The sequence below is a fragment of the Scyliorhinus canicula genome, chromosome 11 (assembly GCF_902713615.1).
Source record: "Scyliorhinus canicula chromosome 11, sScyCan1.1, whole genome shotgun sequence".
Classification (NCBI taxonomy): Eukaryota; Metazoa; Chordata; class Chondrichthyes; order Carcharhiniformes; family Scyliorhinidae; genus Scyliorhinus; species Scyliorhinus canicula.
The window spans coordinates 47,387,185-47,412,619 of NC_052156.1; the positions used below are offsets into that span (position 1 = coordinate 47,387,185).

Genomic DNA, 25,435 nt, shown 5'->3' on the forward strand with positions numbered 1-25,435 from the left:
TCCCCGATTCCTTTGGCATCTCGGTGTCGGGCTGCTATTTTGAGCAGGTTCCGAGGTCCAACGACAGGCTTCCCTCCCCTCCACAACGCTAATCCTGCTTACCCCTCCCCACCCCTAACAAGAAGTCTGGGCCAGAAGGCTGGAGCATCATGGAGGCGTGGAGAATCCAGTGTCCAGCCTGTTAATTGCATCCTCCCGCTAGCGTGGGGCGCGAATTTGATGCCGACCTCACGGGGCGGGGGGGGGGGGGGGGGGGGACCAGAGCATCGGAAGGGCATGGTTCCTGTTTTTTACCCCGAACCAAAATTCGCTGGACAAACTGCCACTTGTAGCTTCAGATTTATGGACCCTGTTTCTAGATCAATTTGTGTTGCATTTTAACACAATGTATATTACACATTTCTAATTTCTAAATTCTTGAGATAAATTTGCAGTCAATAAGTTGCTTATAAGTTTTAGTTTCTGATACATAATTCAGGATGAAACCGCTGGCTGCTTTTCTGTAGATTTTCTTTTCTGCAGATCCAAAACAATCTTAATCTGATTTTCCCTCAGTTATGCATCATTGTTGCACATTTCTGTGTCATTACTTCATGGGACCTTGATTCCAACCAAATCCTTGCCACCTCGGCTGGTTGCTGTCTCCTTTCTTTGGAATCTTGGATCTGAACTTGTTATCCCAATTGTAAACTTGGCAATTCTGTACCTGCATTTTTATTGTGCATGTTGGTATTTTCTCTTGCAGTTTTAAAGGTTGTTCTCTCATCTGTGAGAGAGTAGCATGGGTCAGTGTAGGTAAATTGGTACGCACTGGTCTGCCAAACATGAGCTCTGCCAAGGGTGCAATAGTTGCACTTAAAGGTGTTGCTCTCAAATGTAACATTGTAATGTGTAGACCTTGCTTGGTCTGCTACTTCAAAGAATTAGGGATTTCACTGTGCATATCATTCCATCAGCTAGATAGTTCAATCCAGAGTAATGAGAAGTAGTAAGGTAAATATTCCACCTTTCACACATATTCTGAAATAGCTTAGCAATAAATTGCAGAACTTGTCCATAATGAACTCTCCAGGCACACTAAAATAACCCTTAGAGGGTGCACGACAGCTGTAAACTTGTATTGAGCAATTGTCAAATAATCAGGCGCTTGGTAATGTAGGCAACAATGACGATGAAGTCCATGCCATGGAAATGAAAGAGGTGAGATGTGATTTTGGGCGAAGGGTGGGTAGAAATTTCATGCGGAATCAGTGGTTCTTTGTGCTGACTTGGCATTTGTTTTTGCCATGCCTCACACTTCTTGACGACGACTTCAATGTCATTCTTCATACCGGGCCAAAACACTCTCTTGCGAGTCTTCTCATCAGATTTATGCTCATATATGAGATTCCAACTAGATGACCTGCCAGCCTTTAAAAATGTCTTCCCAGGAGATGTCTACCTTGCAAGGTCAAAATGGTCTCATGTGTTCGTGGACATGCTGAATTGAATCAGATCATCCTTCAATGATGGTTTTCCACAGTTTATGTAGTCGAGAACCTTTCACCAATACTCCTTGTAACTGTTGGCATTGTGAATTTGAAACTGGATAATTTGACACACTTCCCATCTCATGTTGACATGCTGCCATCCCTGAAAGGCATATTCCCTGTAGTTAGTGATAGCAGTTTATGTAAGGAAAAAAGTTTTATAAAAGTAATTTATTCATGACTTTCTACTATGTTAAGTGAAAGTAAATTCACTACAAGTTAATAAAAGTGTCAATCATCCAGATCCTTTACAATATCAAAAATAAAACCCCAAATTCTTGAAACCACTTAACCTTGTGTAAATAGGAGCCATCGCCATGAGCCTGTACTGCCAAAATGGCGGCTCAGAGTAACACACAAGCTCAGTCAAGGAAACAGCTGGTGTCTGATCCGCGACCCTGCTGCGCCAAAAGTAACCAGGACAAGTTTCGTAATTGGCCCTGTGATTGCAGATTAAATTTATAAGTGAGGAGGGAGGGTACTAACTGCCCCCTGTGCATCACTGTTAACAGTGAGGGTAAAATGTCAGGAGAATGATCCTGATAATGTTTGACCAGCTGTTGGATCTGTTGAAACCTCGTGCTGGTTTGAACCTCCTGGTGTGAAATCCAATGGGAGTCTAGGAATAAGATTCCCCTATCGAGAGCCTGATTTTGATCACAGAAAGTCCCGCACTGTTGGAGGAGAGTCTCGTAGCAATTTGGCAATGAAGAATTCTGGACAGGTCTAGAGGGAGCTCTATTGTTTCCAACCCTGTGCCTTACCTGTCCTGGGAGTGCTTGATGTGGGGCACGTTAGAGGGAGCTTTACTCTGTATCTACCCCCTTGCTGTACCTGTTCTGGGAGTGCTTGATGTGGGGCAGGTTAGAGGGAGCTTTACTCTGTATTTACCCCCTTGCTGTACCTGTTCTGGGAGTGTTTGATGGGAACAGTGGAGAGGGAGCTTTACTCTATCTAACCTCGTGATGTACCTGTCCTGAGAGTATTTAATGGGGACAGTGCAGTGGGAGCTTTACTCTGTATCTAACCCCATGCTGTATATGTCATGGGAGTGCTTGATGGGGACAGTGTAGAGCGAGCTTTACTTTGTTTCAAACCCTGTGCTGTACCTTTATTGGGAATGTTTGATGGGGACAGTGCAGAGGGAGCTTTCCTCTGTATCTAACCCCATGTAGTACCTGTCCTCGGAGTGTTTGATGGGGACAATGTAGAGGGAGCTTTACTCTGTATCTAACCCCGTGCTGTACCTGCCCTAGGAGTGTTTGATGGCGATAGAGAGCAGAAAAATATTTCTTTCGACGTCCAGTGCATTACTTTTTTATATCATGTAATATATAACTACAGCAGGCGGTGTGGGAGGATAAGGTGTATGTTTGGGATTGTGGAAGGGCTGATTTACTCTTTTAGTTTATAATTCATCATTTATTTTTCAAAACCTTGTATAAATAAACATTGTGAAATTGACAGCAGAGATCAGATATCCAGAGCTGTCAATCAAACAATATTTTCTCTGGGTACAGGTTGTCTGGGCACTCAACCCAGACACCCATTAAAATTGTTGAAACAGCTATACCCAGAGAAAACATTGCTTGAATACATCAGCATGTTAACATGTTTGACAGCATCTGTGGAGAGAGAAGTACAGAGTTAACACCTCAGGTTGATGACATTTTATCAAAATTCTGGAAGATAAATAATAACATCTGATGCTCATTTATTAAAGTTAGACTGTGAATGCAATGACTGCAACAAGATAAATAAACAACCCGATGTATATTGCTTGCTGTGTTCTTTGCCTTTAAGGAACAGTATATTTTTATCCATGAAGCCTTGCGGGAAGCAATACATGGTAAAGAGACAGAAGTACCTGCCACTCAGCTACACAGTTACGTCAACAACATTTTAATTCCAGGAATATCTGGGAAGACGAGACTTGAGAAACAGTTTAAGGTCAGTGACTAGAAGTAGAATAATATTTCCATTCTATGGCAGTGTGCTTGTGTTTCTTGAAAGTTGGTTGCTTTGCATATTTTTCTGCCCGCTCTCGGCTATTTCTAGAATGCTTTAAGGTTTGAATGAAAATAGGCAAATGTTATTTATTTTTATTCTTAATAAATATTTATTGACATTGAACCTAATTTAGAAATTTGCAGATTTTACAATATCATTTCGCAATGTGGGTAGAAATGAAGTCTGTTCGTTCCAGAGTAATTTGGAAATTATGTAAATGTGGATGATATATCCTCTCAGCAGCTGATATTTTTTCAGAATGCATATTTCATTTTTTTTAAAATTCAGGATTTTGCATCAAAAAATGCATTTTGGTGGTCCCAAAGTTTATAAAAATGCTTTTGTAAAGTTGCTGAGGAGTTGCTCTTATTGGAATATTTCTAAACTAGCTATTTTTATCTGCGTATAGAGAATGTCTTCTTCAATCTGGGGAGTGCCTTGCCTTCAAGGACACCGTACACAGCTGCATGGTTAAGATTGAATATTTTTTTCAAAGATTGCAGACAGAACCTTTTTTTAAAAATGCTTTGAAAAAAGATGTGTTTGGTCATTTGGAATCCTTCTGTGTTGGTTAATGGTGATGATAGCAGCATTTATCTTACCTTTACAGTTTTAAAGTGAGCAATCGACTCAATAATTGTTGTTCTTAAATGCTTCTGATTTAAAACCAGATGGCTTCCATGTGTGTTGAAAGCTGACTTCAAAATAGATTTGCAATGGGATTACCACTTTTCTGATCCATATGGGAAGATTTTGTTTTTCCTAAATTTCCGAGTAAACTTAATTTCCTGCCTATGGTTCTGAACTTTCTTGTGTTGAGATGAATCTGAAACTCGTTCAGCATTCTGAGTGGTGTGAGCATTAAGAACAAATTAAATTTTGCACCTTGACAGTAGCTCAGAGCTTTTTTGGGATGTATTATTTATTTTTATTTTAAAAATACAGTTGTGCTCACATCATGTTTTCGGAAAATGAAAAGTAAAAATCAGTATTGCCTCTTGACCCAAGGGATCAATAAGGCTGCACTGTACATCACTCAGTCTTGTTTTGCTTGATCAATAGGATGAAGAATCTTTATGACCTCTGCTTATTGTGCTCTTTAGAAGCTATCTGCATACATGTAGTCTTTTCAGCCAGAATATTTGATGGTCATCACTTCATTAACCACTAAACATATTCTGTTCTTTGCTGTGTTCTCACATACCCAAGCTAATATAAAGTGTTAGATTGTATGACATGCCCAAACAACCTGCAATTCAATGTAATGTTATTCCTGTATCCACATTAATGAAAAATAAATTGGGGAAGGATGCTTGTTGCATGAGGTCGCGATCCCCTCAGCTCTGCCCTCGAAGGGTTTGTCCAGTTCAGCAGAACTAAGCCTGCAGCTACAGTGTATGTAGTCCGAGTGTAAGATATGGATTGGGAGATGAGACAATCACCATTTGTCTGGGCTGTGACCAAATGGAGAGTTGCTTGGGGAAACCTGGTACTGAGACTTGCACCAGAACACTGCGAACTACCTGGTCATGAGGGGAACTGCAGTCACCTGAGGAAAAGATCCTTTTACCACAAAGTATATTTTCTTCAAATTCATCTTAAATTAGGGAGTATGCAGTGAACCATGTCAGATCTGAAGTGAAGTTGTCTTTGTGTATTTAATAAGTTAATTCTGCAATGAACGTCAAAGCCCAGTGCATTGAATTTGTTTCTATGACAATTTGGTCAAAAACAAATTTGGGATCATGGAAAATTCAAGCCAATCTGAGTCTAGTTGATGTTGGTTTGGTTTTGATTAGACTTATGTGAAATAAATGAAAGGGAATGGCTTTCAACCGGACTCCCCCTTTCCAGTGTTGAATCTCTTGATCAGTCTTTGAGTGCTTTTGAACAAGGGACTTACCCCATCCCCAGGAGTCCAGAAGTTAAACACTCCAAGGTTTGTTTGTCGTAATGTGAGCCCCCTGCCCACCACTGGATTAACAGCTGAAATTAGGTGATGTATGGGCATTAATTGCCCACTTAAAGGGCCTCAATAGGCAGCAGGGTGGGAAGGTCGTCCACAGGCATTTCTCCCATGGATTTAATTGGGTTGGAGGTGGGCAGGTGGCACTGCAACCCCCCCCCCCCCCCCCCCCCAAAAAAAAGAATTGAGTCTGTTGGTTCCTGACAACACAATTAACATAATTGATATGAACTTTACATGCGGTCTCAATAGACAAGTTATAGATTTTGCAAAGTTTAATACAGTACCTATTCCAGGTTTGCTGGGTGCACAGATCTGCTGTGGACTGGAAACATTTGAATTGAAACAGATGGCTGAACATCAGCTAACATAAATGTGATGTTTTGGCATAATCAGCCAATCATACTGGCGGCCAGTCACATTTGATTTTGAGAAAGATGTGTTCAAGTCTGTCATGTCCCTACTTCACCAAATTTACTGCTCTGCATCGCTTTCCGCTTTACTGTCTCAAGCAGACAGGATGGATTCCCTCTTCAGTGTCCCATGTGGAGTTACAGCATTCAATTAGATTTGCTGCTGAATAGTTCAATTGAGGACTAAGGACAAACGCTGAGGATTGATGGCTATAGTTTCATGAGTACAAATCATTTTCAGCTATATTCAGAAGCTGGTGGTTGCATACCTGTAAAAAAAAAATTGCCACAGAAAAAACTGAGAGTTCCAGTTGTCATCTTCACAGTGTTGATAGTCTTCTTATTTACAACTTCTGGCCAGGGTCAGCCTTCACAACTGTTTGAAGAGTTTCTTTTCTATTTACAAATGTGTAAAGTCAAATCATGTTCAACTTTCGCATCCCATCATTTGTGCATGATTGCTTCATGCACTGATGCTGTTTGACTTTCTCTTGAATGGGCTAACCCAAGTGACAGATTCAGTAGAAGTAGATGACTATCTATATGTAAATCTCCCAGATAGATGTTTAACAAACCATGCTTCTGTGCCTTTGTAGCCACAACTCTTCTGGGATCGAGGTAGCAGGGAGCTGGCCGCAGTTGGATGAATTGAACTTGGCTTGTCTGGTGTAGGGAATAAAGGCGGATTTTAAGAGGTGGGACGTCTTGCCGCTGTCACTGGCTGGGCGCATGCAGGTGGTTAAAATGTCGTTGCTTCCCAGGTTCTTTATTGTGTTCCAGAACCCTCCCCATCTTTGTTCCCAAGTCCTTTTTAGGGAAGGTGAAGAGGATAATTTCAGGGTTCATGTGGGCGGGGAAAACCCGGCGGGCAAGGGTGATTTTGGAGAGGGGGGCGAGGTGGAGAGGGGCTGGCATTGCCAAATTTGATGAACTATCATTGAGTGGCGAATATTGCAATGGTGAGGAAATGAGCAGTGGGGGAAGGATTGGCGTGGGGGTGGATGGAGGTAGCGTTGTGTTGGGGGACACGTTTGAGGGCACTGTTGTTGGCACCCCTTCCGTTCTCACCGCTCCTGTACTCCGTGAGCCCAGTGGTGGCTTCAGCATTGTGGGTTTGGAACCAGTGCAGGCAACACTTAGGGTGAGAGGACATATCATTGTGGGCGCCGATATGTGACAATCACAGGTTTGTGCTGGTGGTGGCTGGATGCAAGGTTCCGGGGGTGGCAGTAGGTCAGATAGAGTACTTAAGGACTTCTCTTTAGAACAAAGAAAATTACAGCACCTGAACAGGCCCTTCGGCCCTCCCAGCCTGCGCCGATCCAGATCCTTTATCTAAACCTGTTGCCTATTTTCCAAGGATCTACTTCCCTCTGTTCCCCGCCCGTTCATATATCTGTCCAGATGCATCTTAAATGATGCTATCGTGCCCGCCTCTACCACCTCCGCTGGCAAAGCCATCCAGGCACCAACCACCCTCTGCGTATAAGACTTTCCACGCACATCTCCCTTAAACTTTCCCCTCTCACCTTGAAATTGTGACCCCTTGTAATTGACACCCCCACTCTTGGAAAAAGCTTGTTGCTATCCACCCTCTCATAATGAGAGGTCCATACCTCTCATAATTTTGTAGACCTCAATCAGGTCCCCCCTTAATCTCTGTCTTTCCAACGAAAACAATCCTAATTTACTCAACCTTTCTTCATAGCTAGCACCCTCCATACCAGGCAACATCCTAGTGAACCTCCTCTGCACCCTCTCTAAAGCATCCACATCCTTCTGGTAATGTGGCGAACAGAACTGCACGTAGTATTCCAAATGTGGCCTAACCAAAGTCCTATACAACTGTAACATGACTTGCCGACTCTTGTACTCAATACCCCGTCCGATGAAGTCAAGCATGTTGTATGCCTTCTTGACCACTCTATCGACCTGCGTTGCCACCTTCAGGGTACAATGGACCTGAACTCCCAGATCTCTCTGTACATCAATTTTCCCCAGGACTCTTCCATTGGCCATATAGTCTGCTCTTGAATTAGATCTTCCAAAATGCATCACCTCGCATTTGCCTGGATTGAACTCCATCTGCCATTTCTCTGCCCAACTCTCCAATCTATCTATATTTTGCTGTATTCTCTGACTGTCCTCCTCGCTATCTGGAACTCCACCAATTTTAGTATCTGCAAACTTGCTCATCAGACCACCTGTACCTTTATCCAGATCATTTATGTATATCACAAACAACAGTGGTCCGAGCACGGATCCCTGTGGAACACCACTAGTCACCTTTCTCCATTTTGAAACACTCTCTTCCACCACTACTCTCTGCCTCCTGTTGCCCAGCCAGTTCTTTATCCATCTAGCTAGTACACCCTGAACCCCATACGACTTCACTTTTTCCGTCAACCTGTCATGGGAAACTTTATCAAATGCCTTACTGAAGTCTATGTATATGACATCTACAGCCCTTCCCTCATCAATTAACTTTGTCACTTCCTCAAAGAATTCTATTAGGTTTGTAAGACATGACCTTCCCTGCACAAAACCATGCTGCCTATCACTGATAAGTCTATTTTCTTCCACATGTGAATAGATCCTATCCCTCAGTATCTTCTCCAACAGTTTGCCTACCACTGACGTCAAGCTCACAGGTCTATAATTCCCTGGATTATCCCTGCTACCCTTCTTAAACAAAGGGACAACATTAGCAATTCTCCAGTCCTCCGGGACCTCACCCGTGCTCAAGGTTGCTGCAAAGGTATCTGTTAAGGCCCCAGCTATTTCGTCCCTCATTTCCCTCAGTAACCTGGGATAGATCCCATCCGGTCCTGGGGACTTGTCCACCTTAATGCCTTATAGAATACCCAAAACCTCCCCCTTCCTTATGCCGACATGACCTAGAGTATTTAAACATCTAGCAGAGGTGGTAGATCGGTGGAGATGGTGTGCGACGGGGCCCCCGAATCCCGTCCACATGTTCTGGGCATGTCCAAAGCTGAGTGGGTTCTGGGAACGGTTTTGTATGTCGTTACCGAGATTCTGGGGGAGGAATGGCCCCAAGTCCGGAGGTGGCAAAATAGAGCATGTTGGAAGATTCGGAAATCCAGGTGGGGAGAGAGGCCAATGTGTTGGCCTTTGTCTTCCTGATAGCCCAGAGATGGTTCTTGTTGGGCTGGCGGGACTCGGAGTCACCAAAGGCGGGGGTGTGAGTGAATTACCTGGCGGAACCCCTGCATTTAGAAAAGGTCAGGTTCGCCTTATGGGGGGCAGAGGAGGGAGGTGGAAGTCGTTGGGAGGGGAAAAATAAAGAGGGTGGGGTGAGTTGAGGTGTTGCCATTTGGGGATGATGGGGGCCTGTGTTCTCTGTTCCTGTTTGGTCTTCCGATATTTTCATGTACACACGCAAAATGCCTTTAAAAAAAATATTTTTTAAAAAATGAATGAATAATAAATAAATAAAAAGGTGTGACTGGAAGCGATCACAGATGTTGGCAGTAGGAGTGTGGTCCCTCCATTCTGAACACAGTGCACTAAGGACAAAGGCTCTTTGTAAGGCAGGGAAGGTGAGTGGCTTAACTCTTTCAGTAGCTAAGCTCCACACTCTGACCTTTCCAGCATTCTCCTGCACAGGCTCCTTAGATCAACACAACTTGCAGTCACACTTATTCCTCTCTCTCCAGGCACCGCCTATCCCCATCTGAACACCCTCAGCCTATGCCCTCTCCCAATGAAACCTCACAGTCACCGTCTACAAATGTTCTTCCTTCCTATCTCTGCATTCTCTCCTTGCAGGGGAAGAGAACACACAACGTCATGGAGAGGTGGAGACCTGAAGGGTTGCCATGACATGGTGTTCTTTAATGTTAAATGTAGTCTACTTGGGCTGAACCTAGTATTGGCTGATAAATGAGAAGTCAGTCTAAGCAAGCAACACATGGTTCCAATTGGTCTGGACATATAGCCAATTTCTTATACTTTGTGTTCCTTTGCAAAGCTCCTTGAAACAAACCAATTTGTAGTATTTTGTGGCAATAGATGATCAAAAATAAACCATCGGTTACTGATATATTTAAGACACTTGTATCTGAGACGTGGTCCACAAATATCTTTGATCTGGCCGACAGGGCTGTTGTTTATTCCCACCTCCTTTGTGTTTATAGATAAACGCACCTTCATCACCTTCAAGCTACTTCTAATTCTTGCTGCACTGCACCCATATTGGACCATTCATCACCCATTTTTGTTCTAAATCAGGCTTCATGGGATCATATTTCACAGGTTTTGTCTCTGATCAGTACAATAAAAGGAAGTGCGGTTTTCACAAATATTTGACAAACTTTTTTTGTTTGTTTGTACAACTGAACAGTGTCAATCATGTTCAGTCACATCACTGATGTGGCTGCTTTGATAATGGGGTGGTAGAAATTAATTTGCAAAGCAGTGCATCTGGAGGTGCTACATAGACTGTATTGATTTCCCAGGGGGCAGTCACCATCACAGGCTGCTACCTTCATGGCATTCTTCAGTGACATTAACGAACAACATGACGCAGGTCACATAGGTAGTAAACCTCAGAGAGCTGCCTGCACCTGAAGTCTGCAAGCAATGCTCTGTGAAACAAACTGCTCACCCAGCATCCCTTTTAAAATGTGGTTACTCTGGCTGTTTATCCTCAGAATTAAATTGCATAGCACAAATTTACTCTCTGTTTATATTGGATTTCTGCTGATCTCCCACCAAAATTGGGTCAAGTCGAGGATAAGAATTGAGAATTTCATGGCAAATCTGGTTTTATTACTTGGGAATATTGAACAAATGACTGCAGCAGCTCAACAATTGTTTGGGCAAGATTGTCTCTGTGTGTTGTGTATTAAAATGTTAATAAATGGTCTTCGTATTAATTTCAGTGTGTTTCTCATTTGGATAATGTTTCAATATACAATGTATTGGTAGAATATTGTGATATTTTAAATTTTTTTAACAATTTTTTCTATTTGAGAGATCTGCTTTTGAATTATAAATATTGATTCCCCACTGATATGCCTTTAAACTCTATCTTTTTTACAGTTGGTAACTCAATGTAATGCAAAATTTATAGAATGCTTCAGTGCCCAGAAAGAATGCAATAAAGAGAAGAACAGAAACTCCTCAGTTGTGCCATGTAAGATAACTTCTGCTTTGGGGATTAGTGAAAAGCTGACATGTTTGCAATTCAAACTATTTTGCATACCTGAAGATTTGTAACAATCTTAAGTATCTCGGCAGTGACACTTCACAATTATTGATTGGAAAGTGAAAAAGATTATTTTAGAAATCTATTCTTTCAAGCATTTTTAACGTCTGCTATTATGTCAGGCATACAAGCTTGATTTCATAGAATCCTTACAGTGCAGAAAGAGGCCATTCGGCCCATCGAATCTGCACCAACCCTTAACAGAGCACTCTACCCAGGTCCACTCCCCCGCCCACCCCACTCTCTCCCCATAACCTGATTTAGGAGCAATTTATCATAGCCAATCCATCTAACTTGCACATGAAATGAAATGAAAATGAAAATCGCTTATTGTCACGAGTAGGCTTCAATGAAGTTACTGTGAAAAGCCCCTAGTCGCCACATTCCGGCGCCTGTCCGGGGAGGCTGATACGGGAATCGAACCGTGCTGCTGGCCAGCTTGGTCTGCTTTAAAAGCCAGCGTTTTAGCTCAGTGAGCTAAACCAGCCCCTCTTTACATCTTTGGACTGTGGGAGGAAACCGGAGCACCCTGAGGAAATCCCCTAGAAATGGAGAGAACGTGCAAACTCCACACAGTCACCCAAGGAGGGAATTGAACCCGGGTTCCTGGCACTTTGAGGCACAAGTGCTAACCACTGTGCCACCATGCGGTTAAAGTATCTGTGCAACTGCAAACTCACATACAGCATATAACCATGTTACAAAAGTCAATTATAAAATCAGCCCTGTTGTGACCAAAAGTATTCAAGATGACATTTTCTTTTATTGTACAGCACACTGGCCAGGATTTTACAATGGTCCTGTCCACTGGCCAGAATGTAGGGAGTAAACCTGCCTCGGCCAGATATGGGACCCAGACCAAATTTTACATTAAGCAGGCAGTTCCCAACCCAGTTAGGCTGCACCCCCATGGACTATGAGCCAATCAGGTGGCCAACAGCGTTAGAGTGCCAGTAACAACACTATGGGTAATGGCCACTGGTCAGAATTCAACCAGGCAGCAGCAGCATCAATGGGGGGCGGCCCAGAGTCAGGTTCAGTATGGTTGGGCTCACTGGGCCATTCAGGTTGGTCTCAGCAGGATGGAGGTGGGTCATTTGCCAGGGCAGGGGTTGCTACTGAGGAGATGGCCCTTGCCATGGTGCGGAGGGGGAGGGACACGAGGCTGCCATGGGTGCACAGCGTTCCCAGTACAGAAGGTCCCCCAAACAGATGACCGCAAGGAGGCCACCAAGGTATACCTGGCATTCTCTCCACATGATGAAGTGCCCACCCGACATTGTTAAAATACGTTAATTGGCCATTTAAGGGTCTCAATTAGGCTAAGAGTGGGAGGACCTTCTGCCGTCTTCCTTAGCACTTGTGAAGTTCCATCTCCAACCATCCAATATAGATTTTTCACCCCACTCCCTGGGATTTGTAAAATTACTAATCTTCGGGTGGCACGTGGCGTAGTGGTTAGCACTGCTGCCTACGGTACTGAGGACCCGGTTTCGAATCATGGCCCTGGGTCACTGTCGTGTAGAGTTTGCACATTCTCCCTTTGCACATTCACCCCAGAACCCAACGATGTGCAGGTTAGGTGGATTGGCCACGCTAAATTGCCCCTTAATTGAAAAAAAAATAATTGGGTACTCTTTAAAAAAAAAAAAAAAAAAATTTTAAATTACTAATCTCCTTTGTTTTACTTGGGAGGGAGTAGTGTACGCATGACTGGAATTCGTTATTTCTGAAGTAACCTTCTTCCCTGAAATATTTGGCGATCTTATCCTATCTTTCAGCTGAACGAGCTCGGGTAGGCCTTGCACCATTACCAGGAACAAAAGGAACTGACTATATTAATGCTTCTTACATCATGGTAAGTTATAACCGTGAGTTGTATTTCTAAGGTTTTATTTGCAAATATGTACTTTATTTATAAAATATCTGAAAGAACATTGCAAAAAACTTCAAAATGACCATCACAAAAAGTGCAATGACATTCAAGTTTTTGACATAGGTCATGTTGCACTGTGAAATAGTTCAGGACAATAAAAGAAGCATTAACGATATTTCAAAATGGTCATTACAGAAAGTGCAATGGTATTTAAGTGGTCTACTTCGATCAAGTTGCACTCTGAAGTGCTTTAATACAATTGTGATACATGTAATATTCACTGCATACATTCAGTATGAGTCGTACAACCTGAGGTGTTCTATACAATTCCCAGCTCTCGGTGCACAATGGCTGAAAGGAACTGCTCCAAGCATGTATTGCTGGACTTTGGAATGTGCCAGTCTGCAACACTCCATCAAGGACAACTCTTTGCAATGGAAGACCAACCAGTTTCAGACAGACCAAAGAGTGTCTTTCGCTGAGTTGATGTTCCTCCAGCTGCAGTTGATGTTTGTCTTGGTGTGAGGCCCTGGGAAAAGCCCAAAATTCATAGAATTGAACATCACAGAACTGATCAGGATGAACCTTGACAAAAAACACCACGTCCCTTTCCACACCTTCTTTGAAAAGGCATATTCCACAAGGAGATGGACAACTGTCCCTTCCCCACCACAGCCACCTTGAGGGTGAGCGGATGTGCGGACAGAGTGAGACTCTGCGCTGTAGGTAGGTTCTGACAGGGAGGGCCATTCTCAACATCAGCCGAGCGACGTCTGAGTTGTATTTCCAAGATGATTTTATAAACATGTCAAGCTATAACCAACAGATAATATTGGAAATAGAACCGTCAAATATGCATAATTTCGCAGGTAGCCTGTGGTAATTGTTGTGCCCAACAGCAAAGTCTGATTACGCTTTTTGAATAATTTAAATATGGGTGGATTATATTTTCTGTATTACCTACAGAATATAAACCATTATGAAAATTTAAACAAGACAAAAATTACCCATTTTATGTTAGAGAATTAATATGCTTAATCTGGAATGTTTAACTCCAAAGATGTTTGCTTTTCCCCATTCCTTTCAATTGAGAAGATGACTGGTCCAGCTACATTTTGCTCTCATTGATTTTATATATTCACAGTGATTTCCTGACAATAATCAAATATCTTTACATTTGGATATCATGTTGAATTGGTGAACTTTTGTTGTAAATGCAAATATGTGCAATATGGCCTTGTTGCCTTTAAGAATGTGGTAGCACTCTCACTCCAAGTCAGAAGATCGTGGGTTCAACTTCCACTGCAGAGACTTAAGCCAATAATCTCGGCAGTCACTTCAGTACAGTACTGAGTGCGAACTGCACTGTGTGAGATGCTATCTTTGAAATATGATCTTAAAATCATTTGATGTGTCAGGGAGACATAAACTAATTGTGACACTGCTGCATAAAGAGCAGAGTTCTCCTCATTCCCTGGCCAACATTTTTTTTTAAATTATTATTTAATGGGTTGTGGTCACCACTGGCTCGGCCAGCATTTATTGCCAATCCCTAATCGCCCCTGAGAACGTACTTCCTCAGGTGAAGGTGCAGTGCTCCAAAAGCTAGTGTTTGAAACAAACGTGTTGGACTTTAACCTGGTGTTGTAAGACTTCTTACTGTGCTCACCCCAGTCCAACATTTCCACATTATGGCACCCCTGAGAAGGCAGTGTTGTGCCACCTGCTTGAACCATTATAGTCCACGTAGCGAATGCTGTTAGCTAGGGAGTTCCAGGGTTCTAAACCAGTGACAACGATGGGTTTGGGAGGTGCTGCCAAAGAGGTTTTGGTGAGTTCTGCAGGGCTATGAGAAGCCAAAGAAGGAGATGGCTGAAATTCTAACAACAATCTTTCAAATCTGCTTGGTTGTGGGAGTGGTGCAACAGTACAAAAGGATTGTGAATATTGCACTCTTGTTCAAAAGAAGAAAGGGATAAATCTGGTAAACTACAGGCCAATCAGTCTCATGTCAGTGGTGAGAAAACATTATCAAGGACAAAATTAATTCTCACTTGGGAAGCTTATGTTAAAATGAGTCAACAGCATTTGTTTTTTTAATGTATTTTATTACAAACATGTTTCAAAACAGGTTACAACCAATAAACACCCTGGGAAACATACTTCCCAGCAGTCAACTATACTGTCTGTACCAGCGCCGGCCCTAGGGTTGCTGGCGCCCCGGGCAAGCTGAACTTCGGCGCCCTTCGGGGGGGGGGGGGGGCGAGGGGGGTCGGTGGGGCGGACGGAGGGGGGGGCGGCGGGGCGGACGGAGGGGGGGGCGGAAGGGGCCGCCCTGGGGGAGGGCGGCCACCGCGCATGCGCTGGTTGACACCGGCCCAACTGCGCATGCGCGGGACCCGAGTCTCTGGCGCCCCCTAGCACATGGCGCCCCGGGCGACTGCCCGAGTTGCCGGTACCTTGGGCCGGCCCTGGTCTGTACAAATTTTTCCCCTCTTTCACTCCCCCATGTCATGACGAACAGCTCCACAAACATGGTCACAAACATCCCCCAGCTTTTCTCAGAGCCCCTTAACTCATACTTTATCTTCTCCAACCACAGGAAGTCATACAGGTCACACAACCAAGCCGCTACCCCCCCGGTGGCGATGCCGACCGCCACTCCAGTAAAATTCGCCGCCGTGCAATCAGAGAGGCGAAGGCCACGACATTGGCCTTCCTCCTCTCCATGAGCTCCGGCTTCTCTGAAACCCCAAATATCACCATCAATGGGTCCGGGTCCACCTCCTTCCCCACTATCCTGGCTAGGACCACGAACACTCCCGCCCAGAATCCCTCCAATTTTTCACAACCCCAGAACATGTGCAGGTGATTGGCTGTTCCCTGCCCACACCTCTCACACTCATCTGCTACCCCCTGGAAGTACCCACTCATTCTCGCCCAAGTCATATGCACCCTGTGCACCACCTTAAACTGTATAAGGCTAACAGCATTGGATTTAAGTGTATCATGGCTAACTAACCTGATTAGGTTATTAAATAAGGTAGCAGGGAGGAGTTTTAAAAATTTGTTCATGGGATGTAGGCATCGCTGGCTGGGCCAGGATTTATTGTTCCATCCCTGAGGGCATTTAAAAGTCATCCACATTGTTGTGGATCTGGAGTCACATTTAGGCCAGACCAGGTAAGGACGACAGATTTCCTTCCCTCAAGGGACATTAGTGAACCAGATGGGTTTTCATAACTAATGATAATGGTTTCATGTTTATCATTAGACTTTTGATTGCAAATTTTTATTGAATTTAAATCCCCAGAGCATTATTACCCTGGGTCTCTGGATTACAATCCAGTGACAATACCACTACGTCACTGCCTCCCCCTATTGATTGATTAAGGTAATGGAGTAAATGTTGTATACATGGGGCGGGATTCTCCGTGCCGCCAGCCGGGATCCACCAACGTGAATCCCACAGTCGGACTTTCAAAAGGCACTCGATAAAGTATCAGACAACATATTTGGAAAATAGAGGCACATGGTATAAAAGAGACAATGATAACTTTGGTAAATAATTGGCTAAAGGATAGAGGCGGTGATTAGTTGTGAATGCATATTTTTCTAACTGGAGAGAAGTATGTTGTGGGATCATCCAGGAATCATTGAGAATATTTCTTTTCTTAATACAACCTGGCCTTCGCGATAGGGTGTACAAATTCAAAGTTTGTGAATCAGTTTGGCAACATGATAACCACTGAACAGGAGAGCAACAGAACCCAAGAGGATATAGACAGACTGGTGAAATGTATAGACACATAACATTTATCGTGGGCATGAGAAGTGATACATTTTGGAAGAAAGAACATAGTAGGGCAGACTATTTTGGGAGGGGGTAGTTGCAAGAGCAGAGGGACCTGGGGGTGCACATTCTCAAATCTGCGAAGGTGGCAAGGCAAATTGATAAGGTATTTGGGGAAGCGCACAGTATACTTAGCTTTGTAAATAGAGGCATTGAATTTTAAAAACAAGGCAGTTGTGTCAAACCTTCACAAATCACATTGGGCTTTACCTGGAGTATTATATACAATGCTGGACACCAATTTAAGAAAAATGTCAAGGCCTTGGAGGGGACACAGTGAAGGTTTATCCAGAGGATATCAAGAATTAAGGCAAGATTGTGGAGAGATTGGAGAAGCAGGGATTCCTCAGAAAAAGAAGTTTAAGGGGAGATCTAATCGATACATGCAAGATTATGAGTAGTTAAGCAAGTAGGGAGAAACTGTTACTTCTGGCAAATGGAATGATAACCTACTGTCTGGAAGTGATATATTTAAAATTATCAGAAAAAGAACACAATGGGGCAAGTAAGAGAAATCTTTTACAGCAAAGCGATAAGTTTTGGAATGAAAACTAGTGGCAGCAGATTCCCTTGCAACTCCCAAAATGCAATTGGACATATGTACTTGAAGAGGACTAATTTTCAGACATGTGGGAAAAAAAAGATGGAATTAAGCTGGACATTCCTTCAAGGGACAATCACTTATCTCTCTAAGGACAGCACAGCAGATTAAGGGTGACCTGACGTGGGGGACCAATGGGTGGCACTCTCTGAGGTAAAGGGACATTTTGGGAGCCTCTTAGGCAAAGACATGTAGCGAATTAGCTGCAGCCATGCATGCGGCTGCTGAACAATTCTTATTAATAATCCTTTTTGTGTTCATTAATGAAGTCTGTAAGATTGCATCTTCGCCAGTTGGCAAAAGAATGATGGGAAGAATGCCTCCTGTTGAACTGTAAGATTCTATGATTCTTTAATTTATCCCTCAGTCAACATCATTGAATATTTTCAGGGCATCTATTTCATTCAGTATGTGGGACCTGGCCGAGTGCCAGTTAGCTGCTGCATTTTTCTACATTGCAAAAGTGACTGTATTCAGAAGAATTTAACAGGTTTGAAGTGCTCAAGGATATCTTGAAGACATGAAAGGAATTATAAAATTGCAGGTTCTTTTCTTTCATGTATATATAATTTCCTGTCACAAACTGAGTTCTGGTTCTGTGCATTGAATAATAACTTTTCAAACAGAATTTGAAATGTACTTGAAAAAGAGAAATTTGCAGGACTGGGGAAAGAGCAGGTGTGCACAACTAATTAGGTAGCTCTTTTAGAGAGCCAGCACCAGCAATATTGATTGAATGGGCTCTGCTGTAATGTTCCATGTAAATACTCTGTACTGAACTAAACAGATTTCACTCAGTGCCCTCTATATTGTGTTTTTCTTAAAAACCGGTACAAAAATATACATTTTAAAATATATTAATTTGAAAGAAGAGAGATTCTGATTTCTTAACAGAGTTTGGAGAAATGTGCTGTGTTTAAGTGTCTTTTTTTTGGTATGCTTCTAGTAATCACATAGACAATGGTGATGAAAATGCCCGTTCAATTTTTATAGGGATATTACAGAAGCAACGAATTTATTATTACCCAGCATCCTTTGCCCCACACCACAAAGGACTTTTGGCGAATGATCTGGGACCATAACGCACAAATAATTGTCATGTTACCAGACAACCATGGACTAGTGAGTATCAAAAGTTTTCTTTGTAATTTTGTTATTTCAGCTATTGTTTTCTTTTCATTGCATTTGGAATATTGTCTTCTGAATATTCAATTTTCAAAAATATCAGATGTAGTTTATCAGATTAATGCAAGCCATGTGCAGGAGGCTTTGGTGCTGAGGAATTTGATTATTTAATAGCATCTGAATTTTTCATTTAATTGAGTTTATAAATATTCAAACCTGACAGGTTTGCAGTTCTCTGTGTGACTGACAAGTTATTCTAATTATTCTGCTACATTGTAAGAATACTAAATTTAGTTTTCATTGGTGATGCTTATCCCCTTTTAAAATTGGAACATTCTTTCAAGTGAGAAACTTAATGGACCACTGCTGGTATTCGCTATATTCTGTAAACATGGACCTACCTTGTGACTCACTAATCTTAATCATAAATCTGTACAAGTTTAAGAAAATATAAATATTTTGAAATTTCAAATGTTGTAACCAAATCTATTTCGATTAGTCAAATTGTTTTTTAAAAAGTCTACAGTACCGTTTCATGGCAAAATATAGCATTGGCAGCAGTGGCTGTACAATCCACCTTCCTTTCTCGTAATGCAAAGAAAGCCAGGTGCACCAAAGGTGGAGAAGCATAAACACAGTTAAGAATAAGTTAATTAAAAAGAAGTTTAAAGGAAAAGCATAAATTGCAATTGTGGAAGAATAGTTTTGAAGCTTCTAATTACTATTGCTTTGTATAGAACCATAGACTGATTCTGCCCTCTGATATTTCCCTCCTTTCTGGCATTTGCTACAACCTCTGATCTGCAGCCCCTCCCCCCTACTTCAAAGAACTAGGTTGAATGAACTTCAGTCTATAGCTGAATACATTTTCTGATCTACTGTACTTGCCGGCTTTGCCATGTCATATTTTGTAAGTACAACTATAGGTCATAAGAACTAGGAACAGGAGTAGGCTATCTGGCCCCTCGAGCCTGTTCTGCCATTCAATAAGATCATGGCTGATCTTTTTATGGACTCGGCTTCACTTACCCGAATGCTCACCGTAACCTTTTATTGCTTTACTGTTCAAAAATCTATCTTTTCCTTTCACAGATTCACAACCCTTTGAGTGAAGAAGTTCCTCCTCCAGTCCGTCCTAAATCTGCTCCCGTTATTTTGAGGCTCTGCCCCCTGGTTCTCGTTTCACCCAGCAGTGGAAACAACCTCCTTGGTTCCATCCTATCTATTCCCTTCATAATTTTATATGTTTCTGTAAGATCCACCCTCATTCTTCTAAATTCAAATGAGTCTAGTCCCAGTCAACTAATCTCTCCTCATAAGCTAATCCTCTCAACTCCAGAATCAACCAAATTAATCTCCTCTGCACACCCTCAGTGCCAGTGCATTATTTCACAAGTAAGGAGACCAAAACTGAACACAGTACTCCAGGTGTGGCCTCACCACCATCCTATACAGCTGTAACATAGCCTCCCTGCTTTAAAATTCCATCCCTCTTGCAATGAAGGACAAAATTCCATTTGCCTTCTTAATTACTTGCTGCACCTGCAAACCAACTTTTTGCAATTCATGCACAAGGACACCCAGGTTCCTCTGCACAGCAGCATGCTGCAATTTTGTACCATTTAAATAATAGTCCAGTTTGCTGTAATTCTTACCAAAATGGATGACCTCACATTTATCAACATTTGAACTCCATCTGCCAGGCCCTTGTCCACTCACTTAATCTATCTGTATCCCACTGCAGACTTTCAGTGTCCTCTACACACTTGGCTCGACCACTCATCTTCGTGTCATCTGCAAACTCTGACACATCACACTTGGTCCCCAACTCCAGATCATTTTTGTAAATTGTAAACAATTGCGGATCCAACATTGATCCCTGAGGCGCACCACTAGCCACTGTTCGTCAGCCAGAAAAACACCTATTTATCCCCACTCTTTGCTTTCTGTCAGTTAACCAATCCTCTATCCATGCTAATACATTACCCATAACGCCATGCACCTTTATCTTATGCCTTTTGTGCAGCACCTTGTCGAATGCCTTCTGGAAATCCAGATACACCACATCCACTGATTTCCCAATTGCCCAACGCGCTCATAATGTCCTCAAAGAATTCCAGTAAATTAGTCAAACATGACTTGCCTTTGATGAACCCATGCTGCACCTGCCCAATGGAACAACTTCTATCCAGATGTCTCTCTGTTCTTCCTTAACGATAGATCCAAGCATATTCCCCACTACAGAAGTTAAGCAAAATGGCTTATAGTTACCTGCTTTCTGTCTACCTCCTTTTTTAAACAGTAGTGTCACATTTGCTGTTTTCCAATCTGGAACTGCCCCAGAGTCCAGCGAATTTTGGTAAACTTCCACAAGCGCATTTGCTATTTCTTCCACCACCTCTTTTAGTACCCTGGGATGCATTCCATCAGGGCTAGGAGACTTGTCTAGCTTTAGCACCATTAGCTTGCCCAACACTACCTCCTTAGTGACAATGATCGTTTCTAGGTCCTCAGCTGCCATAGCCTCCTCACCAACAGTTTTTGGCATGTTAATTGTGTCTTCCACTGTGAAAGCCGACACAAAATACCTGTTCAATCCCTCAGCTATTTCCTCATTTCACATTATTAAATCCCCCTTCTCTTCCTCTAAAGCACCAATGTTTACTTTAGCTACTCTTTTTCGTTTTATATATTTTTAGAAACTTTTGCTATCTGTTGTTATATTTTGAGCTAGTTTACTCTCATTATCCATCTTACTTTTCTTTATAGCTTTTTTTGTGGCTTTCTGTTGACCTTTAAGGATTTCCCAATGCTCCAGTTTCCCAATAATCTTTGCCACTTTATATGTCTTTTCTTTCAATTTGATACCCTCCTTTATTTCCTTTTTCCCACAGTCTTTCCTTTTTACTGGTATATACTTTTTCTGAACACTGAAAAATCTCTTTGAAAGTCCTCCACTGTTCCTCAATTGTCCCACCGTAAGTCTTTGCTCCCAGTCTACCTTGGCCAACTCCGCCCTCATTCCATTGCAGTCTCCTTTCTTTAAGCACAAGGCACTGCTATTGGATTTTACCTTCTCACACTCCAGCTGTATTTTAAATTCAACCATACTATGATCACTCCTTCTGAGAGGATCCCGAACTATGAGATCATAAATTATTCCTGTATCATTACACAGGACCAGATCTAGGATAGCTTGCTCCCTCGTAAGTTGCATTAAATACTATTCGAGAAAATTATCATGGTTACATTCTACGAACTCCTCCTCAGGACAGCCCTGATCTACCTGGTTTAACCAATCAACATGTAGATTAAAATCCCCCGTGATAATTGCTGTACCATTTTTACATGCATCAGTTATTTCCTTGTTTATTGCCCATCGCAGCATAATGTTATTTTTGGTGGCCTATAGACTATGCCTATCAGTGACCTTTTCTCCTTACTATTTCTAATTTACACCCAAATTGAATTCAATCTTTTTCTCTCTGGAACTTATATCATCTCTCAGTACCGTACTGATGCCATCCTTAAATATCAGTGCTACACCACCTCCCTTACGTTCCTGCCTGTCCTTTTGAATAGTCTGATGCCCCTGGATATTTAACTCTCAGTCATGACCATCTTGCAACCACGTCTCTATAATAGCCACTAAATCATAGTAATTTGCAATGATTTGTGCCGTCAACTCATTTATCTTGTTTTGAATGCTACGAACATTCAGATAAAGTGCCTTTATGCTAGTTTTAATACCTTCTTTTTGAATCCTAATACCTCCATTTATAACATCTCCTGAGTTATTTTCCCTTTATCGTTTTTGATAACTTTCAATATAGTTGAGCCCACCTTCCCATGTGCTAACCTGCTGCTTTGCTTCCCATTAACCATTTAACTTCCCGTAGTGTAACCTTTCCCTTCCTCCTCCCCCCATTTCTAGTTTAAAGTCCTTGAGACCACCCTATTTATCCTTTTTGTTGGAACACTGGTCCCAGATCGGTTCAGATGGAGACCGTCCCAAAGGTAAAGATCCCTCCTGTTCCAATACTGATACCAATGCCCCATGAAATGAAACCCCTCCTTCCCGCACTACTCCTTTAGTTACTTATTTACTTCCCTAATTTTCTTACCCCTATGCCAATTTGCACGTGGCTCGGGTAGTAACCAAGAGATTCTGGCCATTGAGGACCTGTTTTTTTAGTTCCTAGTGCCTGATAATCCCCCAATAGGTCCTTTTTCCTAGTCTTGCCTACGTTGATTGTCCCAACGTGGACCACAATAACTGGATCCTCCCCTTTACATTGCAAAATCCTTTCAAGCCGGTGAGAGATGTCCCTCACCCTGGCGCTGGGCAGGCAACACGACATGTGAGACTCTCGATCCTACTTACAAAGGATTATCCCACTAATTATAAAATCTCCCACAACAATCACTTGTCATTTTGCTCCCCCTGCTTGAATGGCCTCCTGTACCACATTGCAGTGGTCGGCTAGCTCATCCTCCCTACAGCCCATTTCCTCATACACTCAGGGAGCAAGTATCTCATACCTGTTGGACAAGGTCAAGAGCTGAGGCTCTTCCGTTCCTGAATTCAGGGTCCCTCTACCTGCCCCACTTGCAGTCTACACACCCTGCTGTCTCTGACCACTGACAGAATTTTTAAATTTTATTATTGGATTATTAATTTTGGGCCTGAAGAAAACGCAACACCAGTATATTACGAACTACCACTGAACTTTATGATAAGGTGATTCCAGTGCCTAAGCGGCAGCACAAGTATTTCCTATGCCGTAATCCTAGGAGCTGTCTAGGCATGCTTTGTGCCAGCCATAAATGAGCAATAGCTCCTTAAACGTGCTAATAAGGGCCAATAACCCCTTTCTTAGGACACATTTCCCAAATTGGGCAACAGCTAGGTAGTTGTTGACACTGAATGGCCTTCTCCTGTTCCAAACCAATTTCCAACCTATTACCTTCAAATAGTTACAAGAAGTAGCATACTGAAGTATTCCAAGAACAGATGTGAATTTATAGGAATAGAGTCAAGTTTATTTTTGCAATCTAGAGATTTAATACAAGTACCTCTTTCCACTGAACATAAAGAACAGGGACTTCAGTGAACCTAGTAAAGAACTACTTCAACTACAATGTATTACTTAAGATTCAATCTTGTAATTTATGACCACAAATGGAACCTGACCTTTACTTAACATGGAGTGTCTTATTTTCTTCAGTGAATCTGACTTGCCATTTCATGCTTAATACTTGCTGTGCTTGATTAAACAAATGTCAAATTTTCACTTATTTAGAGGCAAAGTTCATTCTTAATATTATGCATGCAGTTAATGGCCATCTCAATCCTAAACAAGGCAATTATTTAATCGCTGAGTCCCAGAACAGTAGCCAAGAAGATGTCAGAATTAACAGTAATGGTCAAAGCTGCTGATGCGTAAACTGTTTATCCCAACTTTCTGGTTCCCTGGAGTGCTGAGGACTAGATTTTGCAATGGTTTTATGCAGCACTCATGCTAAAGAAAATTAACCAGAGTTTTTTAATGGGGATTTTGTCATGCAAGTTGTTAGAAATATTTCTGAAGGTCTCTTGAATGATTGAAGGTGGTGTGATCCAAGAGGTATAAATGACTTGTTAGAAATATGCTTGGTACTTTCTCTCCCTCATTTGATTGAGTTTTAAAATTTTAACTCTGCAGACTCTTAAAGAAAACTTAAAACTTCAACAAAAACAGAAAATACTGGACAACCTCAGCAGCTCTGACAGCATCTGTGGAGAGAGAGAAGGGAGCTAACGTTTCAAGTCTGGATGATTCTTTGAAACGTTCACTCCCGCTCTCCACAGATGCTGTCAGAGCTGCTGATGTTGTCCATTTTTTCCTGTTTTTGTTTCAGATTCCAGCATTCACAGTAATTTGCTTTTAAAACTTCAACATACATGTATGCAATTTAGGCTTATGCTATATTTTACTGGGTTTTTATATGGTTACCATATATTAAAATGGGGCACAGTCAAAGTTATTGCACCTCTCCGTGGTACTGTGATCCAACATAATGTAGTGTCATATGGCAGGATCACCTTCGGTAAAATAAGTAATGCACCTTTAAAAGCACACAGCAGGGGGAAAGAAGCTTTGTGCCATGATTTTCCACTCAACCCACCGCATGTTTCATGGAGGCGGAGGTGGTGTGCGTTGGCCGGTGGCGGGATCCTCTGGTCCTGCCGTTGTCAAGACCGTGCTGGCGGAAACGGCTGGAAACTTCCAGCCATTAAAGCAAATGTTGGGAATATAAACAATCTTTAGTGCAGTATCTTAAAAAGAAAGTTATCACACTGAAGGAAGCACAGCTGGAAAAATCACCTTGCGTCAAACTCAACCCACACATGATAAACCTGAAAAAACCTCCTCCGCACTCTTCAATTGAAATCACCTGGTGAACCATTCCCCCTCTGAAGACTGGAAAACCTCTTACCGGGATTCGCGCAACTGACAAGGCACTATTTCTCTTTGGCCCACCACAATCCCCACCCTCCCCCACCAAGGCAGAGTCACAGAACTAGTAACAACAACAACCTGGCAAATCAAACAGCTCACCATTAATCTCTCACCACACAAAATCGAGAAAATGTTTGTTTTAGTCCCCTAGCTGTTGGGGCCACATCTGTACTACACACTCCCTAGTGGCTGGAGAGTCCCTATTCTTGCCCCCTACAAACTTCCCATGTTGAGGTGACATCCTCAATCCAACTCAAAGAGTCAAGGCCAGGGATAGAAATCAAGAGCCCTGGTGCTCCTCTTTTTTCCGGGCCCCTTTTTCCCCA

At 42.4% G+C, this 25,435-nt stretch overlaps 1 protein-coding gene across 2 annotated transcripts in view; it reads left to right on the forward strand.

The window, feature by feature from the left end:
• Positions 1–25,435, forward strand: part of LOC119973064 (receptor-type tyrosine-protein phosphatase gamma-like) — a 1,019,600-nt gene that overhangs the window by 968,210 nt on the left and 25,955 nt on the right. For both annotated transcript variants that reach the window (XM_038810525.1, XM_038810526.1), the window contains 4 exons: positions 3,333–3,479; positions 10,986–11,079; positions 12,933–13,009; positions 18,475–18,603. In XM_038810525.1, coding sequence (XP_038666453.1) covers positions 3,333–3,479; positions 10,986–11,079; positions 12,933–13,009; positions 18,475–18,603 — 447 coding nt within the window. The remainder of the gene's footprint in view (positions 1–3,332; positions 3,480–10,985; positions 11,080–12,932; positions 13,010–18,474; positions 18,604–25,435) is intronic.